Raw genomic sequence first — 20,032 nt, 5'->3', positions numbered from 1 at the left:
CAGGTACAGTGCTATGTTTTGGATTTAGTCTGAGAACAATGTTGATAACACACTAGTGTTTTAGTTGTTGCTAAATAGCGCTTACCCTGATCAAGGACTTCCAGTGTCTCATGCTCTGCCAGTGAGAAGGGGCACAAGAAGCAGAGACAGGACACATGACCCAAACTAGCCAAAGGGATACTCCATATCACAGAATGTCATACTTTGCATATATACTGGGGGAGTTGGCTGGGAGGGGCCAGTTGCTGTTCAAGGATGGGTAAGCAACTGTATTGTGCATCGCTTGGGTTTCCTGAATTTTATTAGTCTTCCCCTCTTTTTTCCATTATTATTACCATTATATTATTATTATTTCTTATATTTAACTTTATTTTAATTATTAAGCTGTTGCTATCTCACAGGTTTTATCTTTCTTCTATTCTCCTCCCTATCCCAACGGGGCTGGGTAGAGAGGGGTGTAATGAGTGAGCAGCTGAGTGTTACTGTGTTACCGGCTGGGGTTAAACCTTGGCAAGGAACCAAGAAAAGGTCATCATTCCTAAGGACCTAGCTGTGGAAAATTTCAGCCCATACAGTAAACTCAGATGACTGAGAACAGCAAGAACTGTAAACACTGCAATTTTATTTTTTTTTATAATATTTGATGATATTCATGCTATAATTATGCAGTAGTTCGTGTGTGGTTTCATTTGTTCTTCTTGCTGTGAGGAAATAAAGGTTTCAGTTGAATATCTTCATCAGAAGTTACTTTCATCAAGCTAAGTATGCCCTCTGAAGACTCTGAATGTTTAATTCTTACCCTACACTAAACAAAAGTATAATAAAATGCACGATTCATTAAAAACTGAAGAAATGCAGTAAATAGTCGTTCTTAAATGATGCAGCTAGGACAACCGTGCTATCACCTGGATTTTATAGCCCGGTGCAGTTACTGGCACGTAAGATGGTATATCCCATCCATGTACAAGCAATTGTGTTCTGCCTTTAAAAGGCTCTAATTTATTATCCATTAGTAAAACCAAATAGCCACTATCTGCAGTACCAGACTGCACATACTGAAGTAGTAGTTAAAATAGAATTTGAAACTGCTAAACTAAGCAAACACCCAACTGGAACAACTACTATGTTGTAATCAGTGCAGTGTGAGACCTGATCTGGGCTGATTAAGTGTTTTTTTCCTATATAATACAGAGAACAAAGAAGACATGCTAAGTATGGCATGACCGTAGCAAAACCAGAAGCTATTCCTTCTGTGAAATTCTATTATTACACCCTGTTTTTAGTGGCTCATTAATTTTTGAAATTATCCATGTTTTATCTCTCCCTAGAAGTGCTTTTTGTTTTTTATGCTTGACCAAATTTGACTTGTTCTTCTTAGAGAATAAGAAAAAAGAAAGGGAAGGTGCAGAAGTAGGATAGGAAAAGGAAAAGGAAGGGAAAAAAGGGAAAAGGAAAAAGAGAAAAAAAGGAGAAGAGGAAGAGAAGGAAGAGGCAGAGGAAGGGAAAGAGGAAGGGGAAGGGGAAGAAAAAAGAAGGAAGAAAGGAAGGAAGGGGGGAAGGGAGGAAGGAGGGAACAGAGGAGGGGAGTGACTAAACAGACAGGGGGGAAGAAAGGAGAAAAAGACAGGTAATTAGAGTGCCATAACTGTAAACTGGTGTGAGTAAAAAAATATTTTGCAATGGAAGGGTATTAGACCTCATTTATGGAGAAATGCTTTCCTTAAAAGCAGAAATAGATGAAACCGTTTCTGATATCAGTGACTAATGTTTTGGTACATGCTCATGTTCTTTTAACAAAACAAAAGTCCCATACTGGCCAAGATTCATAGTTTGACTGTGTCGTGGTTTAAGCCCAGCCTGCCACTCAGAAACCACGCAGCTGTGTGCTCACTCTTCCTCCCCCTGCTCCCTGAGGGATGGGGAGCAGAATCAAAAGAATGTAACTCCCACGGGTTGAGATAAGAACAGTGCAGTAACTAAGTTATAACACAAATCACTACTGCTGCCACCAATAATAACAATGATAAGTGAAAGAACAAGGGAAGAGAATACAACTGCTCACCACCCGCTGACCAATACCCAGCCCAACTGAGCAGTGCTCTAGCCCTTCCGGGTAACTGTCCCCAGTTTTACATCCTGGGCATGACGTGCTGTGGTATGGAATACCTTTTTGGCTAGCTTGAGTCAGGTGTCCTGTCTCTGCTTCCTCCCGGCTTCGCCCCCTCCCTGGCAGAGCATGAGACTCAGAAAATCCTTGGTCAGACTAAACATTACTAAGCAGCAGCTAAAAACATCGGTGTTATCAGCGCTGTTCCCAGCCTGAAAGTCAAAAACACAGCACTGCACCAGCTACTAAGGACAAAAAATGACTGCTACTGCTGAACCCAGGACAGGCTGTCAGTGTACTTTAGGGATAATTCCCACACTTTTCTTGTCCTACATAATAGATTTTTATAGCACTTTCTCCTCTTGACAATTGAAGAGCTACCAAGGAGAGCCACAGAGTAAGCTGTCAGAGGCAGTACAGAAGCCAGAGCCCTCCACCAGCCCTTCAAAACACAAATTTACAATATAATGAAAGGACTCAGGCTAAATCTAGAGAAATAAGTGGGCCCCTGCTCTGGAATTCAGTCATCTGTAATGTTAAATTGTTAGAGCAATCATGGTTTGGCCTGATTTTGACTTGAACGATCCAGCAATGACCCAGCAATACTGGGCACCATTCACCATTTCCAGTTGCCATTTCCAGTAAGCCACTACTGGAATTCCATAATACAGACATGGCGAAAGTGTGTCAGATGCCCTCAAATCCCATGAATGGATATTGTTTCTTATTTCTTTGTTATATTGTTTCTTATAACTATTTTAAATATGGAACTGGATTGATTTTGGCAATGGATTGTATAACATTTGAAATCCATGTATAACATTGTAATCCATTTGGCAATGGATTGTATAACAAAACAACTTTGTTATGTTTTCCCTTCATAACAGAGAACAGGATTCAATGGTTCAGGCCATCCATCACAGACCTATGCTCTTCTTATGCCACAGAACTTGTTAAAAACAAACAAACACCTTCATGTATCTTTCAAAAAATACATATGTCATCCTGTGCTCTGTTGGATGTCGTATATGTATATGCATATATATATATATATATATATATATACACAAACACCATACATATACATAAACACATTCAAACACCACTTCTCCCATAGCAGAGGATACCAAAAGGCATTACTTGGTATTACTGGAAATAACACAAGGTTTCATCATGCGGCAGACTGCTCTTCCTTTATTCTGCCTCTTTCTTGTGTCTTTTTTCCCTACTTATGCTTCTCTCTGAATTTTTCAACTTCATTATTCTCCTGTGTTTGCTGTTTTTTGGTTGTTTTTTTTTTTCTCCTTTCAGTAAGTATACCAACCAACTGGTAACACAAATGTCCTTGAGCAAGTCAGGCATGGGCACCATCCAACAGAAGAGAGACACGTTTATATTCCCAGTAAGCATCAACCTCTGTTAAAGCAAGATGAACACTACCTTCATCCCACACAAACACCTTACCAAAGAAAATTCCAAGTGCTTCCACACATAACTTATCCTAACATGACCTAACGTAATGAAACCCCCAAAGGTGGAATACAGGATATAGTTTTAAAGAAAGACTTTTTAATGTTTTATTTATCATATTCCAGCTTCCTCATCTCAAGTAAAGACCATTTTAACCAAGGATGCTACTTCATGAATGAAGCAAAGCAGCTCTCCCTTCACTGGTGGCTTTCAGTGGTTTTATCTGGACAGATGCATGGTTAGCAAATAGGGACAGCAGATAAAACTCTTCACCTCACCCAAGACCATTCTGGTGCAGCCCCTTTTATTACAAAAATGGCAGAAATCCATGAGTTTCTTTCAACAATTAAGGATGGGATTTTACTCTCTGACATCCCCTTGTGGCACTGATTCTGACAGACCGGTTTAGAATAGAGTGTAAATCTGCTTATTTCTTTGTGTCAATCTAATACAAAATTCATACCCCTGGTCATGCATTGACTAGGTCAAATAAGATTAAATGTCACAGAATAGAATCAGCATTTCAACACAGAAACAGCAATGCCATAAAAGTTTTCCGTACCATGAAGAACTACCCAAATACTTTAATCTTACCTCCCTGAGAGGATCATTTAGCTCATTCAAAATGTTTTCTTCATCAAAGATCTTGCCTTGGTAGCGGTGCTCATAGTAATCATGGATCTTCTGACGCATTTCAGCTGGTAACTTGTGGAACGACATGTATTGTTCCACTTGTTTGTACTGTCAGGACAATAAAAGAACAAGTCAGAAAAATCTACACTTTTTTACTTTATCTAAAGGCATCTACAAAATGAAAATTCATTTATGTATCCACTTAAGCTTTACATATTTTATAAAGATAACATTTTATTCATATGTCAGAGAACCCTCACACAAGTATTGGTTAATTTAATATCGCTCACATGGCAGCATGACTATAAGCCACAGAAACTGCCTTTAGTGGTGATACTTGATACTAATATCCACATTAAAATATAAGTTTTAGAAGCCAAACCCTCACACTTGTCATGTGTTCCCTAAATTCCCAGCTATTCCAAAGCTGTGAAAGTACAGCGACACCAATTTCAGCTCATTCTATGCAGCAGATAGGGAACCTGTATACACAGTATCCACATCTCTAGTGCTGCCTTAAGAGAGAGTTTAAGCTGTGAAATTTCAGAAACTGGTTATGCTGCATTAATATGTAACATATAATGTTGTGTATCCTTATAAAGTGACTGAAGAATAAAGTTTAAATCTGTGGAGATAATGAAGTAGAAAGCATTTTTCAGAAGGAATGAACTGGAGAAATAGGCATAGCATTATGAAATAGAAAGATGGGGAGCAGACTGATGCCAGGACCCAGGAGATTCAGAGGACCCCACTTCATCTGCCTTCTGCCTCTTGTTTTCTTGTTTCCACTGGTCCTCTGCCTCACTTTCTGCTTTGTTTGCTTCCCTTTTTCAGAAGCCTTTTTCAATGGTGTGACTTTCAGACAAGAAAGTTGCAAACTAATGTAGAGTTGAACTGTACTAAAGTGCATGATACATTTGAGCCGACAAAACGGAGAAGTTGCCCAAACCACAAATGGACAAGTATTGCCTGATCAAGACTTTTGCCTCTCAGACACCCTATCCTTAGCTCAGATGAAGAGGATAAGGCACTGAGGCACAGAAGGATAAAACCCCTCCCATGCTTATAGGTGAGTTAAAACTTGTTTTACTTAGGTAAAGAATCTTAATTTATTTAATTCATTTTTGTCATGCTTAATGAGGCAATTCTAACTGTATTTGATGGGAAAAAAAAGAAAACAAACCAATGAAATCTTACTTAGCATCATCATCTCTGTAGAGCAATTAAATGAATTTATAATGTACATGCGCTCACATACATGAACTGCAGCATATACCCCATATCCTCTAACTTGTGCAATTGAAGGTTGCTCCATCCTCTGGAATGGAAATTAGTTTTTGCTTTACAAAGTGGCAAAAGATTAGATGAGGCCACTTGTACAGCATGCATTCCACAAATAAAAGGAAAGTAATTTTGCATGGGACAATATACAACGCATGATGAATATGTAAGTCTGATTTAACCCATGTACAGCTATTCTGCACCTCTGAAGCAAGACTTCCTCACCTCCGTCATTTAGAAGTGACACTTAAATTTGTGTGCTCATCATTGGTTTTTGTTCTGATATGGAGAAATTTATCCATACGTTGCGGGTTTGAATCTGGGTCACCAGAAGACAGACGCTCTATCATAAACCAAGTATTGCTTCTAAAATTACCCTACCTATGAGTTACAGCACATCTAGGCACAGATTTACATGGAGTAAAGGGACAGCAGATCACCCAGTGGTCTACATATCTCACCAAGTTGGTCACACATTTCCAGCTGTTGTGCAGCGCTACAGCTTTTCTGCATCAAAACAAAAGGAGAAGATGCTGCACTGTGCAATGTCCCCTCCAGCCCTTCATTGCTTTGGCTTCATGTATGGATATGGAACACATGTCACGTGTCATAGCAGACATGGATAAGGAAAGGACTTCGCTACACCCTTCTATCTGACTTGATTTACATACAAACATGCTTGAGCAATGCTCAATAAAAAGTAATCCTTGCTAATAAAAAATATACATTCATTCATTGAGATGTATAATGCAAGGTTGCTGCAAAGGAGTTTTATACCAGAATGACCTTGAAGAAGAGATTCATGCTAAAAGCAGTTTGCTTTGCCAGCAGTTTACCCTGCTGTCTTTCTTTAGTGCTGTTATTTAAATAGGTGCTTTCTCCCATAGAAGCAGTTCTTTTTCCTACCATGAATTATGGTTACACGAGAATTATGCTTACAGATGAGAATTTTAGGAAAGCAAAAAATAAAACTAGTAGGAATGTAATGACATACACTGCTATGTCTAAAAATGCTTCTAAATTTGTAACACACACAATAATAGGGACAGCTGCATATTAGTAAAAAATCTACACCAATGAATTTAAAGTCTCCCACAATTCACAGAAACATTTAACCATCGAAAATACTATCAAGGTCTCTTCCATGTCAAAATATCTGACCCTGTGACTGTCCAGTACACTATCGCCATCACCCTGTAATGTATCTTTTCCTAACCTTTCTGAGTGTGATTCTGACTCATATTCTGTATTATTTATGCTGCTACTACTCCCTTCTTGACATCCTGCCACAGCATTCATGTGAAGTGTTCCCTCAAAACATTTAACTTTTCTTCAGCATCTGATATCTTTCACTCAGTCCAAGTAATGATTGCTTTTTTATTTCAGAGAAAAGCAAGTTCATTTTTTCAGCTTGCTGTATGTTATTGGCAATATTGAGGGTTTCCCAGATTAGCTGTGACTGTAGTGTGTAACATTCCAGCTGCAAAAAAAAGTGCTAAAATGAAGATACAGAAAGAGCAAAATTAGCATGGTCTTGTTCATTTTGTGCAATAAATCACTAATTTGTCCAACTTCATTTTGAAGAATATATTCTCTGTGGGTACCACACATATCAATAATGGTTAGAAATTGAGATTTTTTTTTTAAATAATTATACTGATTTTTGCTGGATTTATTTTTTTTTTAAATGCAAATAACAAACAACTGAATTATTTTCTGGGGAAAAAAAAAGATAAAATTGTCAGTGAAGTTATATTTTTGTAAATACTTTGTCTGTTTATCATATTTAAAAGAGCTGTAACTGATTCAGAGTCATCCATCAAGTAACAGGTGAACCTGCATCTTCTTATGTGAGTGAAATAAATTCGTCCTAAAAACTATTCTCATCACAATGCATCCTGCATCTTTTCTCTTCTAGATTGAAAATTTTGGTTTTCTTGGAAGTCTTGTTGGTGTTTGGTGGTTTTGTTTCTTTGCTTGTTTTCTCCTTGTCTGTTTTTGTGTGTGAAGAAAAGAGATGTCTTAATTCCACATTCACAGAAGTACCTCTGGAACTTTTCTTGTATCTGTGTAAGAGGAAAGAGGACTTTACATAATTGCATTATTGCATGTTTTTAGCCAGCCAAAGCTGCAGCCCTATGAATACAAACTTTTCAGTGAGATATGTAAAAGAAAAATTTAATCCTATATACAAATTAGAAATGTAAACCCAAAGCAGAGATCATATGTAAAATCTGCTGAATTAAGCAAGTTCTGTCCACAGTTTAGTTGTGATGAATTCATAAGTATTCTTAAAATGGTTTGAAAATGTTTCCCTGCCATGTGTAAGAAGAATTTAAGCAGCATTATAATATCTGAAGGAGATTTAACTCACTGAGAAGGAGCAGAAAGCTGAGAGGAGGCAATCTGATCAAGATGAAGCCTTTCTAAATAATGAAAATCAAGCAAAAAACCATCACAATTTTATATGGTTTCTAAACTACATTAGGGTATATAGGTCCCCTGAGTTACTGAGTTTATTCCCCTGGTATTGTAAAACCTCACATCATGTTACTCCTTATAAACAAATCAAGACATCTCAAGAACAGTTAGACTTTCTCTCTCCATCAGTCCTTTAAGAATATTGTTTCAAGAAGCTTACTGGTGTAATCTCTGAACATTATTTAAAATTTCAGTCTAAATGCATGCAGATGCAGTTTAAATCAGCTAATGCTTACTGAAAAATTACCTGGCACCTCCAAAACCTCCTATCCCTTAGTATGTCTCTCTGGGGTATTTATAGATGGGAATCATGTCTCTTCTCAGCCTCATCCAAGTAGTCCATTATACTTTTTGTTCTGAAGACAGCCTACTGGCCCTCTTCTTTTTCATCCATTCTAGTCTGAGTTCATTTTTCTCCAACTGCAGTTACTAGAACGTACATATTATTTTAGAGGAAATATGACCGATTTGTACTATTACTTCTTTCCCACCTAGTGCAAAGCCAAAATGCATTGAAATGGTTGTTTACAGTCATTCTATGAGCAGCTCCATCACTCAGATTCGTCATTTTCTCCTTGCCACTTACAATTGCTGTGTTCCTCCATCTTCCAGTTTATAGCAGCAGCTTGTATCAGTGCCTGAGTCATTGGATTCTGAATTTCATCCTATTCCTATTACCTCATCTCTCAAAACTCGACTCATTGCTTCTATAAAGTATCTTGATCTTTCTCTAACATTAGCATCTGAAGTTTTATACCATCATAACCTTCATACCGTCACTGAACTCCTGAAATTATTATGCAAGCCCAGTAACAATGTCGCACCTTTAGATACGTTTCTACTAGCCTTACTCCAGCTTGGTATCTGGCAAACTCAGCAATGAGCCCACAACCAAATCAGGGGAAGGACTGGCAGTACATGTGAAAGTAAAGAAAATTGCTGCCTTACACCAGCTTTGCTTCTAAGAGCAGAATGAGGTCTACATAACCTAATGCAAATCAGTTTTGTGCAGATAAGACATTACAGTCTACATAGCAGGTGTCACATTGAAAAGATCCCAGGAATTTCTTACACATCCTAATACTTAAATGATTTTACTCTTTGAAAATTTTCATCTACTACTACTTTTGAATTATCAAGTGAATGAAAAGGCAGCAAACCTGAATATCACCAGCCTTGTGAGACCTCACTTGGAGTACTGTATGCAGTTCTGGGATCCTCAATATAAAAAGGACATGGAACTGTTGGAGCAAATTTAGAGGAGGCCACAAGGATGATCAGGGGACTGGAGCACCTCGCATATGAAGACAGGCTGTGAAAGTTGGGGCTGTTCAGCCTGGAGAGAAGGCTGCATGGAGACCTCATAGCAGCCTTCCAGTATCTTCCAGTATCCCTCCCCAGCCTATAAGGATGCTGGGGAGGGACTCTTCATTAGGGACTGCAGTAGTACGACAAGGGGTAATGGGTCAAAACTTAAACAGGGGAAGTTTAGATTGGATATAAGGAGGAAATTCTTTCCTGTTAGGGTGGTGAGGCACTGGAATGGGTTGCCCAAGGAAGCTGTGAATGCTCCATCCCTTACAGTGTTCAAGGCCAGGTTGGACAGAGCCTTGGGTGCCGTGGTTTAGGGTGAGGTGTCCCTGCCCATGGTAGGGGGGTTGGAAGCAGGTGATCTTATGGTCCTTTCTAACCCTAACTATTTTGTGATGCTGTGATTCTAACCTTGGACTTCGAACAGAAACTCTTAGAATTACAGAATTAGAGACTGTTCTCTTTCTGTGATAAACAGTCTTGAAAAATGTGGAATGACAATAAAGATTGGAAAGTTTCATGTGATACCTTAATTCAGCTTTCTAAAAGTCAAGTGTCTAATTTAAACCAGTTATCCTAATTCTTTCATACCAGAGAGAGATAACAAGGGCGATTAATCTTGTTCTAAGCTTCATGTTTTGCATACATGTAATAAACTCACATCATCCTCATCTCCCTCTCCGTTGACACTAGGGGAGATCCAAGTGACTAACACTGACCAATTAGCTAAGCATCAACTGTAACCATATATTTTAAAATAATAATTTAATTAAGGATTCTGAAATATTAACCTTTTGGTTGTGAAACATATATATGATCTCTGATTCAATAGGAAAATACTAAAGGATTACTTTCAAGTTCAGTAACCCATGTAAGTGTGCTAAAATTTCAATCTTAAAGAAAGAAATCTAATGAATTTGGTTATCAGCAGAAGAAAGTGAATGCTACAGGGAGGCACTGAGGACTCTTTGGTCATGAAATGCCAGGTAAGGATTTTATATTTGTGTTTTGGATTCCTTTTGGGAAAAAGGAGATGGGCTCTGCATTAGAAAGGCAATATATGAAGTTCTGTCTGAATGAGAGTAAAGAAAAGGTAGTATGCTATCACATCACTGAACATCAACTGACAAAAAGCACTGAACTACAAAACTGTCTGAAGTATATAAGATTTAATTCTAATAAAGCAATATAATTATAAATTTTCTCCCTGTTTAACTTTTTAGTAGTGACTAGACCCAATTCAAGTGACTGTAAATTATCTTACATGGCAAAACATTTCAAAAGCCAGCTCATCTTTTTTCATGTGCTGAATAAAAAGGCACAGCTCAAATATTTTAATATTATTTGAATAGCTTTTTCTTGGTAGAGTGTTTCTATAAACACACAGTTTACAATGTTATGAAGCAATTTTCTGCTATTTTTTAATCCCTGTGAAAATTCACTGCAGTTTACACCTCAGGCTCCTGTACTTTCCACAAAATATAAGCAGACATTATTGCTGTTATTGTGCTCTAAGGCCCTGAAACAGCCTGAAGAAACCAAGGAGCCTTGCCCCTTTTGTCCTTCACTTTGATGGACACAAGATTTTACTTTCTAGCGACAGTTTTGCTTTTTGTTTTTTTCCCAGAGAAGAAAAGGGTGAAAAACTTTCTGAAACAGGTTGGAGGAATTGTTTTAAAGCATTTAAACACTTAATGTTGCCCCAGTTTGACATTAATTTGTTTATTCATGGAGTTTTAGCCCCCTCACTTCTCTGTAGAAGGTATAAGACGACAACTTTCAGGAAAAGGGGAGCTTCAGCAGATATCGTGAGGTACAGAACTGGAGGGATGGCATTTGCAATGGTTGTTTAAGCAAATGCAGTTTAATAAAGCAAATACAGTTTAATAAAGCAAATACAGTTTAATATTGAAGCTTTCCAAAACAAAATGTAAAAATATTTAAGCTAAATCAAAATTATGCTGTTTATTCTTTTTCTTATTATTATTTTATGGAAAAATTGATATAATTTTCTTGACGTATGCAAAGTCTAATGATTTTGGTGGAAAATTTTCCTTCATGGCAAGTGTGTTTGGCATTAAAAATACTCACCTCCCCATAAGCAGTGCTAATACATGGCTCTGGAGATAAGAAGGTGTATGGACATGGACAGAACTGAACAATGATCACACATCAGCAAAGAATTGAAGCTGGGAGAGCCTTGTTATATTAACTACGTGAGAGGTTTTATTGCCTCTTCAAAATTATTCAAATGCGTAAGTGAACTGGAGAAGCAAATTATCATGGAATTATACAAATTATTAAATATGCAAGAAACTTCAATTCATATATAAAATAAAACATATCAAAATAACATTCTGGTTTTCAATTCACGAAAATATCTGTAATGTCTCCTATAATGAAATCTGGCATTCAACTGAATGTTGACTTATCTGAAATTACATTGATGAAAGAATTTAAAAAATGCAGCCTGAAGTTTCATCTGACAAAAAATTCCCAGACAATTAATTTTTAAGCAATATAACTATATTGCATTTGTTGAGATTTCATTCTGCAGCAGTGCAACTGCAGGTGCAATGAATGAGTACTGAAAGATTATAAACTTTCCACTTAGGAAGTAAAATCACTTTTTAAAAGCAAACTTTCTTCAAGATACTTTTTTTTTTAAGATTAAAGGGAAAAAATTTGCAATATCCTGTGCAAAGACCATGTAATGAAAATGTATAACTTCCATTTAAGATACTATTTAGAATGAAAATGTTGTGTATCTTAAAGCAACCACTTTGCCAAAACACCTTATAAACTGTTTCAATTAAATTTCAGATATTCTACTGCGTAATGCAATTACCTGTTGTGGCCTCCCCCAAAAAACAAAGAATGTGTAATTTTATAGGGCACATTTTCCCTTTTTATGATATCTTTCTCTCTCATTGGAAATAATAAATTTATTTGCTTATTCCACTCATTCATTTGAGAAATTAGATAATGGATTGTTTACAAGCTTTTAAAATTATGTCTCCACCCAGTACTGAGCAGTTCCAACACACTAGCTGAGCTGCATGGTTGTATGTCTAAATATCACATGATGCTGCTTCTGTTTGCTGAATGCATAATCTAATCTGTATAAATAAAAATAATGCCTGAAAAAGAATCCCCCATGCTTGATTCTCCCAGCTAGAATTTGAATAACAAGACAATCACAGACAGCAGGCTACACCTTTCTTTTTGCAAGAACTTCCAGTCTAAATTCATAAGTGGATTCTGTGTTAAAATAATAATAAAAGACATTAAGTTACAGATTAATGGGAAAGGAATGAGAAGAATTGTATAGCTTATATTTATTAATGGCTATTTAAGAGACTCAATTTTCTCTTGTCACATTTATTCCAACAACCTGGTATTTTTCTCTTCTTTAACTCCTTAATGTGCCACCAGCTGTAAGTGTTATTCCTGACACACGGTGGTGTAAATGAGGTAAAACTAGTATTCCTGCTCACAAAAGATGGGGAGCCTGTATTTTTGGTCCAGCCATTGTTTGACTGTGGGAGCCTGGGCCAGGCACGCAGATGCTGCAGGATTTTGTTACATGCATCTTTCCCATCTCAGACTGCAAATAGTGCTATTTAATGAACCTGTCAGCTGGATGATAATAGGTCTCCAAAATTATTCTCTCTTTTCTGCAGTCATTGTCAGTCATACAGCCTAACTGTGTGCCTCAATTCACAGCTACAGAACCAAACTGTAACAAACTGGTGGCTCTGTGTAAGTGTGCTGATGTCTCCAGCCTGGAGCTTCAACTACCAGCAGGTGGAAGAGAGTGGAGAACACTGATCAGGTCTCTTCTACAGTAAGGTAATCCTACCTCACTAGTAAGTATTCCTTATTACCCTAAGGCCCTCATATTATGCAAGCATAGCCTAGCTTTTTTACCTAAAGCCCTTGGTTGAGGACCTGAATGGTTTTCATATTGCTGGATGACAGAAAGGAGAGAAAGGTCTAAACCACCTTCCCAAGCTATAAAGAATTCTGCATAAATATTCCTAAAGCATTTAAGCTCAACTTCTATCAGTCTCACCCAACATTTAAAAGCATTATCTTTGATAGCTGCTACTTTGTATGTGGTATTTGCAGTGCTCATTCTCTTCCATATGGCAACAGTTTTTTCATCTCATAGGATTGGACTCATTGATTCTGTCCTAATATTAAAAACAATCTCTTTAGGCTCCTGCTTCGTATTCAACAGAGGGCTGCAGCCAGTCTCCATGCACTTGGCAGAAGGGGACTCTCATCCTTCACTGGAAATTCAACGAGGAATCAAGAAACATTACTGTGCCCCTGCAATGATTACTGTACATCTGGAATTTGTGCTGTTCCTGCTTTTAAAAATCCTTTCCATCCTAGGTTTTACTGGGATTATTAGGAAAACAAAGAGGTTTTGCATGTTGAAATACCTCCATGTTTCAAATAGGGATATGAGTCAAATCCTCATGTCTCTCACATATGTGTTTCCTCAACCACATCAGAAAAGGAACTACTTCCATTTCATGAATACCTCTTATTTATGCATAGTACACATTTCATGAGCCAGGGGAGCTTCTGATCTGACCGTCAAGGATGAATATTTGGTCAAACTTGAATTTAGCTCTAACATTTACTCATAGCACAATTACCTGGTATGATAACCATATATACCAAAAATGAGTAAGCACAGATGGTTCTCAAATGAGCAGAGATCTGGTTACGTTCAGAAGACACCGAACTGTAAACATGCTCATCAACCATTTGGTTATCTTATTTTGTTAGCAGCAAGTAATAAGTTCACCTGTCCATCCCACAGTCACTGACTGGGTGAATTCACTGTGAATCCAGAGATATTTCTACAATCTGCTTTCTTCACTGCTACTCTGCTTAGCATACAGATCTTTTCACAAAAAGAAAAAAATAGTTTATAATCAACCACAAATCAAAATAAAAAGTAAGCTTTGTGCTGAATGGTATGATAGGTTGTCTTTTATAGTTCTTTATCATGAAATGGAACCGAAGTGATTTGTTTAGCCTAAAAGCTATCATCTGTTTATTATCTATTTTTCGCTAATTACCCCCCAAAGAGTACTGTTGCTTGCAAGAATGCTTTAAGCTGTCATTTTACTTACGTGCTGTAATTAAACATTTCCTTTCAATTGCCACAAAATACAAAATCTCCTATTGTTCCTTTCAATTAATGTAATTGAGAAATTAATTAAGTTTTAGGCAACTTTCTGAATAATATTTGTTTCTTAGTGTGTTCTTTATCTTGCACAAATTTTCATTTTACTGTTATAAGAAGGGGAGGGGAGTAGCATGAAACCCAGGCTCAGTTCCTCTCTTCATAGAAGCAATGACTGATCTCTTATTTAATGAAAAAACTATTGCAGCTCCGAGGCATGCAAAGCAAGACATCTCTTCTCCATGCTACTATAGGTGAAACTGTATCGACTCTAAGGCAGGATAATTTTCTGTCATAATGAGAGAAATAATGTACAGATGACAGCTTATTTAAAAATATCTGCTATGCTGTAACAGTCTCCTTAAAGTTGCCAGTTTCAAAGTGAAATTTAATTTTCACTATTGAGTCATCTTGTACATTTTCCTTAACTTTCTAATGGTTGGGATTCCATTTCTTTCTTTTCAATTTGTCTGTGCCAGTAAAAATGAATATACACTAAAAGCAGTGCCTGTACGGGATGACAGGAGTTATTCCTCACATGCACTCTGTGAGAAGCAGGGAGTGAGGGAGATCAGATCAGCTCTGCTCCATCACACCTTCATTCAGTCCTGGGCATGAGTATCAGTCTGTACAGCTCAAGGACCTGCTATGGGGGCATCTGTCCCTAGGCACTGAACGCATGCTGCAGCTGCTTTTGATGCCTGTTCTGACCACAAGAGTGGCAGTGTTGATTGTCTATTTTCAATTGAATGAAGGTGGTTTAGAGATGTATGTTGGGTCTGCCCACTGGGTCAGGAGTGGTTTCCTGTAGCATGAGCTTCATCTCACCCCATTGATTCTGAAATACGGAAGCACTGCATAATGCTGAATTCGGCATGGGCTACAATGCTTTTAGCTAATGGACATGTTTAGGTGTTAGCATCTTGCCCACAGGAAATTCAGTTATTTCAAGAAGCAATTTGAAACAGTAATTTAGAAAGGACTGTAGAAAAAAGTATATAAAAGTCAGAATTATACTATGTTCTATCTATTGCTTACTAGTTGAAATGAAGAAAAAGTTTTATTAGCAATTTAAGTGTTACATCTGCTCCATGTTGTGCCAACAGCTATGCTACTAGCAGCACCAATATGATACAGCTGCTGATCCTGGAATTTCTGGCTCTGATGGAACCTAATTATGGCTTGCCAGTTGTTTTGATATTAATTAGTGGAAAATGTCAGTTCCTCTGAACTTGCTCTTTAAAAGGATCTATTTCAAAGACTTGCATGGCAATAATTTTTTCACGTATGGGAAGTTTGTCCAAAGCTGAAGGAAGTGACAAATGGATTCTTCAGTAAACTAAGATGGTCCAATTGTTCAGTTATAGGATGTACTGCTTTTCTTGACTTCTGATCAGAGAACGGAAACTGGCCTTGCCTTGTATCATAGCAGTGTACTAATGATACAGAAATAGTTCTTCCAGGCTGGGCATCTCACAGTGTCTTTTGTGCTTTGCCTAAGAAGCACATATAGAATCATAAAATAGTTTGGATTGAAAGGGACCTTCAAAGGTAATTTTACAAGTTATTTTATGTGCATGTTCTTTTAAATAACAGTGTGCACCCTGTGAAACGCAATAACTGAAAAGCTTTTTCTGAGTTGCAGCCATTTTTTTTTCCTCATAAAATGTTCTGTAATTTGGTTATACTGAGCATCTTTTCATAACTTGCTTCATTCTAAGAAATCTCAGCACTCTCTACAAGGAGAGGCTCCCAGAAGACAGGAATAAATCTATCCATTTAGTAGCCTGCCACCTGATGTTTGCCAAAACAGCATAAGATGATTGAGAAATAATCCAAGAGTGAAGACTTACAGACCCTTTTCTAACTCTAAGGCACCATGGACTTCCAAATAAAATCACAAACCCAAGAATTATAATTACCAGAAACAATCCACAAATACTGTCTCAGGCAACAAGTTACAGCTATGCCTTTGTATTTAATGAATAATGACCTTTCTACTTCATACTGTTATGATGATTATTATGCTTTTGGTCAATAATGAGTCCCAAAGGTCTGACACTGCAAAAGCCTGTAGCAACTCTTGCACCTGATCATGTGTAACGCACTTAAAAAATTGTTTACTATTTGAAATACTGTGCTGTGGCAAAGCTAATTAGGATACACATCTGTGTAAGCTGATGAGACTGTTATAAAAACCTGAAAAATTATAGGCTGGTAGACAGTGACAAGACTGCCTTATCTCCCCCTCTTTTTTTCTTCTTGTGAGTAGACGAAAGTACAGTATAAGCTAAACCATCCCTCCATCCCTCATTCTCCAAAATAAGTAATTCCTTTGGGGTAGCACAACTGCACAGAAAGGTAAGATTTATCTTCCAGGTGGCTCAACTTCTCCAGGAATCTGAACATGGCACAACCTATTGCTAAAATTATGCTGTATGAATGAAAATGGCCTATTGTTAAGTATAGAGAAGGACTTGAGACCAGTTGCAGAACACTTCTGTGTTACAGTATTTTCAGGCTTTCAAAAAATCACTAGCAGAAAAGCAAGAGGTCCACTTTTAAAACAGATGTAAACACCATGAAAAGCAGAAGAACTTAGAAATCAGTATTTCATAAGAAACTTTGCAGTCCAGATCAGATCCAAGAATTACATGCTAAAACTCCAGTATTGTAAGATAAACTGGGTGTCTAAAATTCAAGTTCTGCAATTTGTATTTTGAACATCTGTCAAGTTTAAGCAAAAAAAGCCAGAACAGAAACCAGATTCTCAAAGATTTTTTAGGAAACTTAGGAAAACATGGAAAAGCTGCCACCCATTCCTCTTAAGAATATGCAAAGGCATCACTGACTGAATGAGTGGCTACCAAGTCTTGATTTACTCTATGGCATAGCCCCTTCACCACACCCTAAAATAAGCATATAGAGAAAGAAGCACAAAGAGGAGATTCCACTCCCCATTTTTTGAAGACAGGACCTCAGATGTCTCACTGCATGAGATGGTTGAGTATAAAACTTGTGGAGTGAAACGGTATAAAACAGCCTTGTGGAGGAGAAAGGAAACGGAAGCATGCTTCAGCTACTGCTGCCCCAAAGTTGCTCCTGATAGTTTGCTGCCTCTTGCAAGTGCATGTCAAGTGCCTTGCCATGGACTACATGGACAATTTAAATATTTAAACTGGATCTGTGAGAGGTAGACTTGAAAAGATGGTGCAAGACCTTATGCTATAAAATCTAAAGCCACCCTCCTGCCCCAAATCTCTTACACATTTGTAAACATTTATTTGGATGCTTAAGAAATAAAACAAAGTAATCTGTGCTTTGAATCCCGATGCTGCCTATATAAAAACACACAATGTCTATTTGCAAGTTACTTTTAAATTATCTTTATACGCAATTATTAATTTTTCTCTGTAGAAAAGAACATTTAGGTCCTTTTCTTCCTTTTAACTAGAATGATGTAACTGAAGATGTGCTAAAAGACAATAAATTAAGAGATATGATAAAAATAGAGTATACGGTTAGAAGGAGATGTCTTCTGGGACATCTGAAGTTGAAGGCAAGGCCAGAATTCTTTCACAGCTTTAATAATGATTTAAAATATATTCTCATGACTGGGAGAGCATCCACTATATGACCATAGTCATATTTTTTTTCCATTTTCTATTATATGTATATGGTTGAATTAAATGTATTTTATGCTACTTTATTACTTGAAATTAGTTGGTAAAATTACTTTGATTGTTGTTCCTGGTTTTGAACCCTTATGCAGTTCAAGTTGCTTACCAATAAACGAACAAACAAAAAAAATACAAAACGATAGTAGAATGAAAATTGATCTAATACTGTCATTTTTAGAAACCAATTGATAAACCTTTATCCTGTGAGTCAATCTGTATGCCACTACAAATATTGCCTGTATTAGTTGTTTGTGGCTTTATTCCTGTGCATTGTATGCCCACAACGGTGTTAACAAGTTCTACATATACATTTCTAGTTTTCTCAAATAAATGTTGTCTTTGCAAATGCAAATGTCTTTGAGATGTGGTGACTTCCTAGATACTGGAAAACATCAAAGGTGTCATTACTAAAAATGTGACTTTTATTTTCTACTGCGTTCACCTCTGACTTACACTAAAGGTGGGAAGGAGAGTGCCAAGATGCCATTGATTTATTTATCCATTCAGACCTTTTATATGGTAAAATAATCTGGCCGACTTTCTTACTGAAAAGGGAATACGCATTGAGTATACCTGACCTGGACATGTGTTTCTCCCTTGTCTGGTATTGGCCCTTCACTCACTGATCCCAAGAACTGTGTCTGTATTCAGTCTGAGAGGTATTTTTTCTCGGAGAACAGTTGCACTTACTTCAGCAGAAAAACATCTGAACTTCCTCAAAAGTGACCAGAATGTACCAATGTGTACTTTTTTGTAGCATTTCATGACATGTGGTTTTACTGTCCACCTTCTATATTTGACTGCTGATAATTATTGTTAATGTACTCTGATAAATTACGTCTTTCACCTATAACAATAAACATGTGGCTCAATATTAGTTTTCTTACAATTCTTTGATTTTCTTCTATGGGCAATGCTTAGGCACAGGTCGGATTCTTAGCTGGTGCTCTCAGATGGTTTTTAACTATTCGACTTAATGAAAGCTCTCTTGTCCTCCTGTGTTTATTTTGCCATTTTGAATTATGCCTGTTCTAGTTTTGCATACCCTGAGCTTTGGGAGGTTTTGAATGAAATGTGGTGATTTCAGCAAATGCGTTACTACTAGCTGCTTTCAGTGTGAGAAAGACCATAATTTTCCTTCCATTACTTGCATTCCACAGATATATTGATGAAATAATAATTTAGTTACAGCAGAAAATAATAGTCAAAACAAAAGGGGAATAAGACTTTGATGTTACTCAGAGAAGAATCAAAGAACAACCTCTTTCTTTCAATCACTATCATTCTACACCTAGCAATTTGTGTTAATTACATTATATTCTGTAACTCTGATAAAGAAAACAATGGAGCCAGAAAATACACAATCCTTTATATGTAAGGTGTTACTTTATACGTAAGAAGTTTAGAATATTAAATTAAATTAACTAAATAGAAATTTAAGCAAAAAAAAAAAAATCAGAAAAAGTCACAGGACTGATTCTTCCAATTTTTTAATTCCTGGAGAAACAAACAAACAAAAAAGCAATGTACTAGACAAAAAAATAGATATTGCAGTAAATATATTAAAACTCTGAAACCTGTGGCTGGAGATTTGATTTACCTTTCCCTCAAGTCTCAGTTATGTTAAATATAAGCTATTTTATCTGCAAATAATTTTAAAATTATGATGAGGGGTAGCACAAGCGGGTCTCTGAAATACCCATTTATCTAATTTGTAGAGTAAAGACAAATATACAAAATTCATTAGCAGTATATTGTAATGGCTTATAATTCTTAGGTTTTAACCAAAGATCTATTCCAAAATACATGATTAAACTGTGATAAAGCAATGGGCAAGAACATACGAACATGTTGGTAACTTGT

General features: G+C 36.9%; 1 protein-coding gene across 1 annotated transcript in view; it reads right to left on the bottom strand.

Annotated features, from left to right (window-relative positions):
• The window catches only part of HCN1 (hyperpolarization activated cyclic nucleotide gated potassium channel 1), a 188,585-nt gene that overhangs the window by 39,229 nt on the left and 129,324 nt on the right, over positions 1-20,032 (bottom strand). Inside the window, exon 5 of the mRNA XM_061469430.1 lies at positions 4,172-4,318. Coding sequence (XP_061325414.1) covers positions 4,172-4,318 — 147 coding nt within the window. The remainder of the gene's footprint in view (positions 1-4,171; positions 4,319-20,032) is intronic.

This window comes from Pezoporus flaviventris, unplaced genomic scaffold, assembly GCF_033815535.1.
Source record: "Pezoporus flaviventris isolate CSIRO_AGI_PZ_B2104156 unplaced genomic scaffold, CSIRO_AGI_Pfla_v1 ptg000057l, whole genome shotgun sequence".
Lineage (NCBI taxonomy): Eukaryota > Metazoa > Chordata > Aves > Psittaciformes > Psittacidae > Pezoporus > Pezoporus flaviventris.
This window is presented reverse-complemented; position numbering and strand designations above follow the sequence as displayed.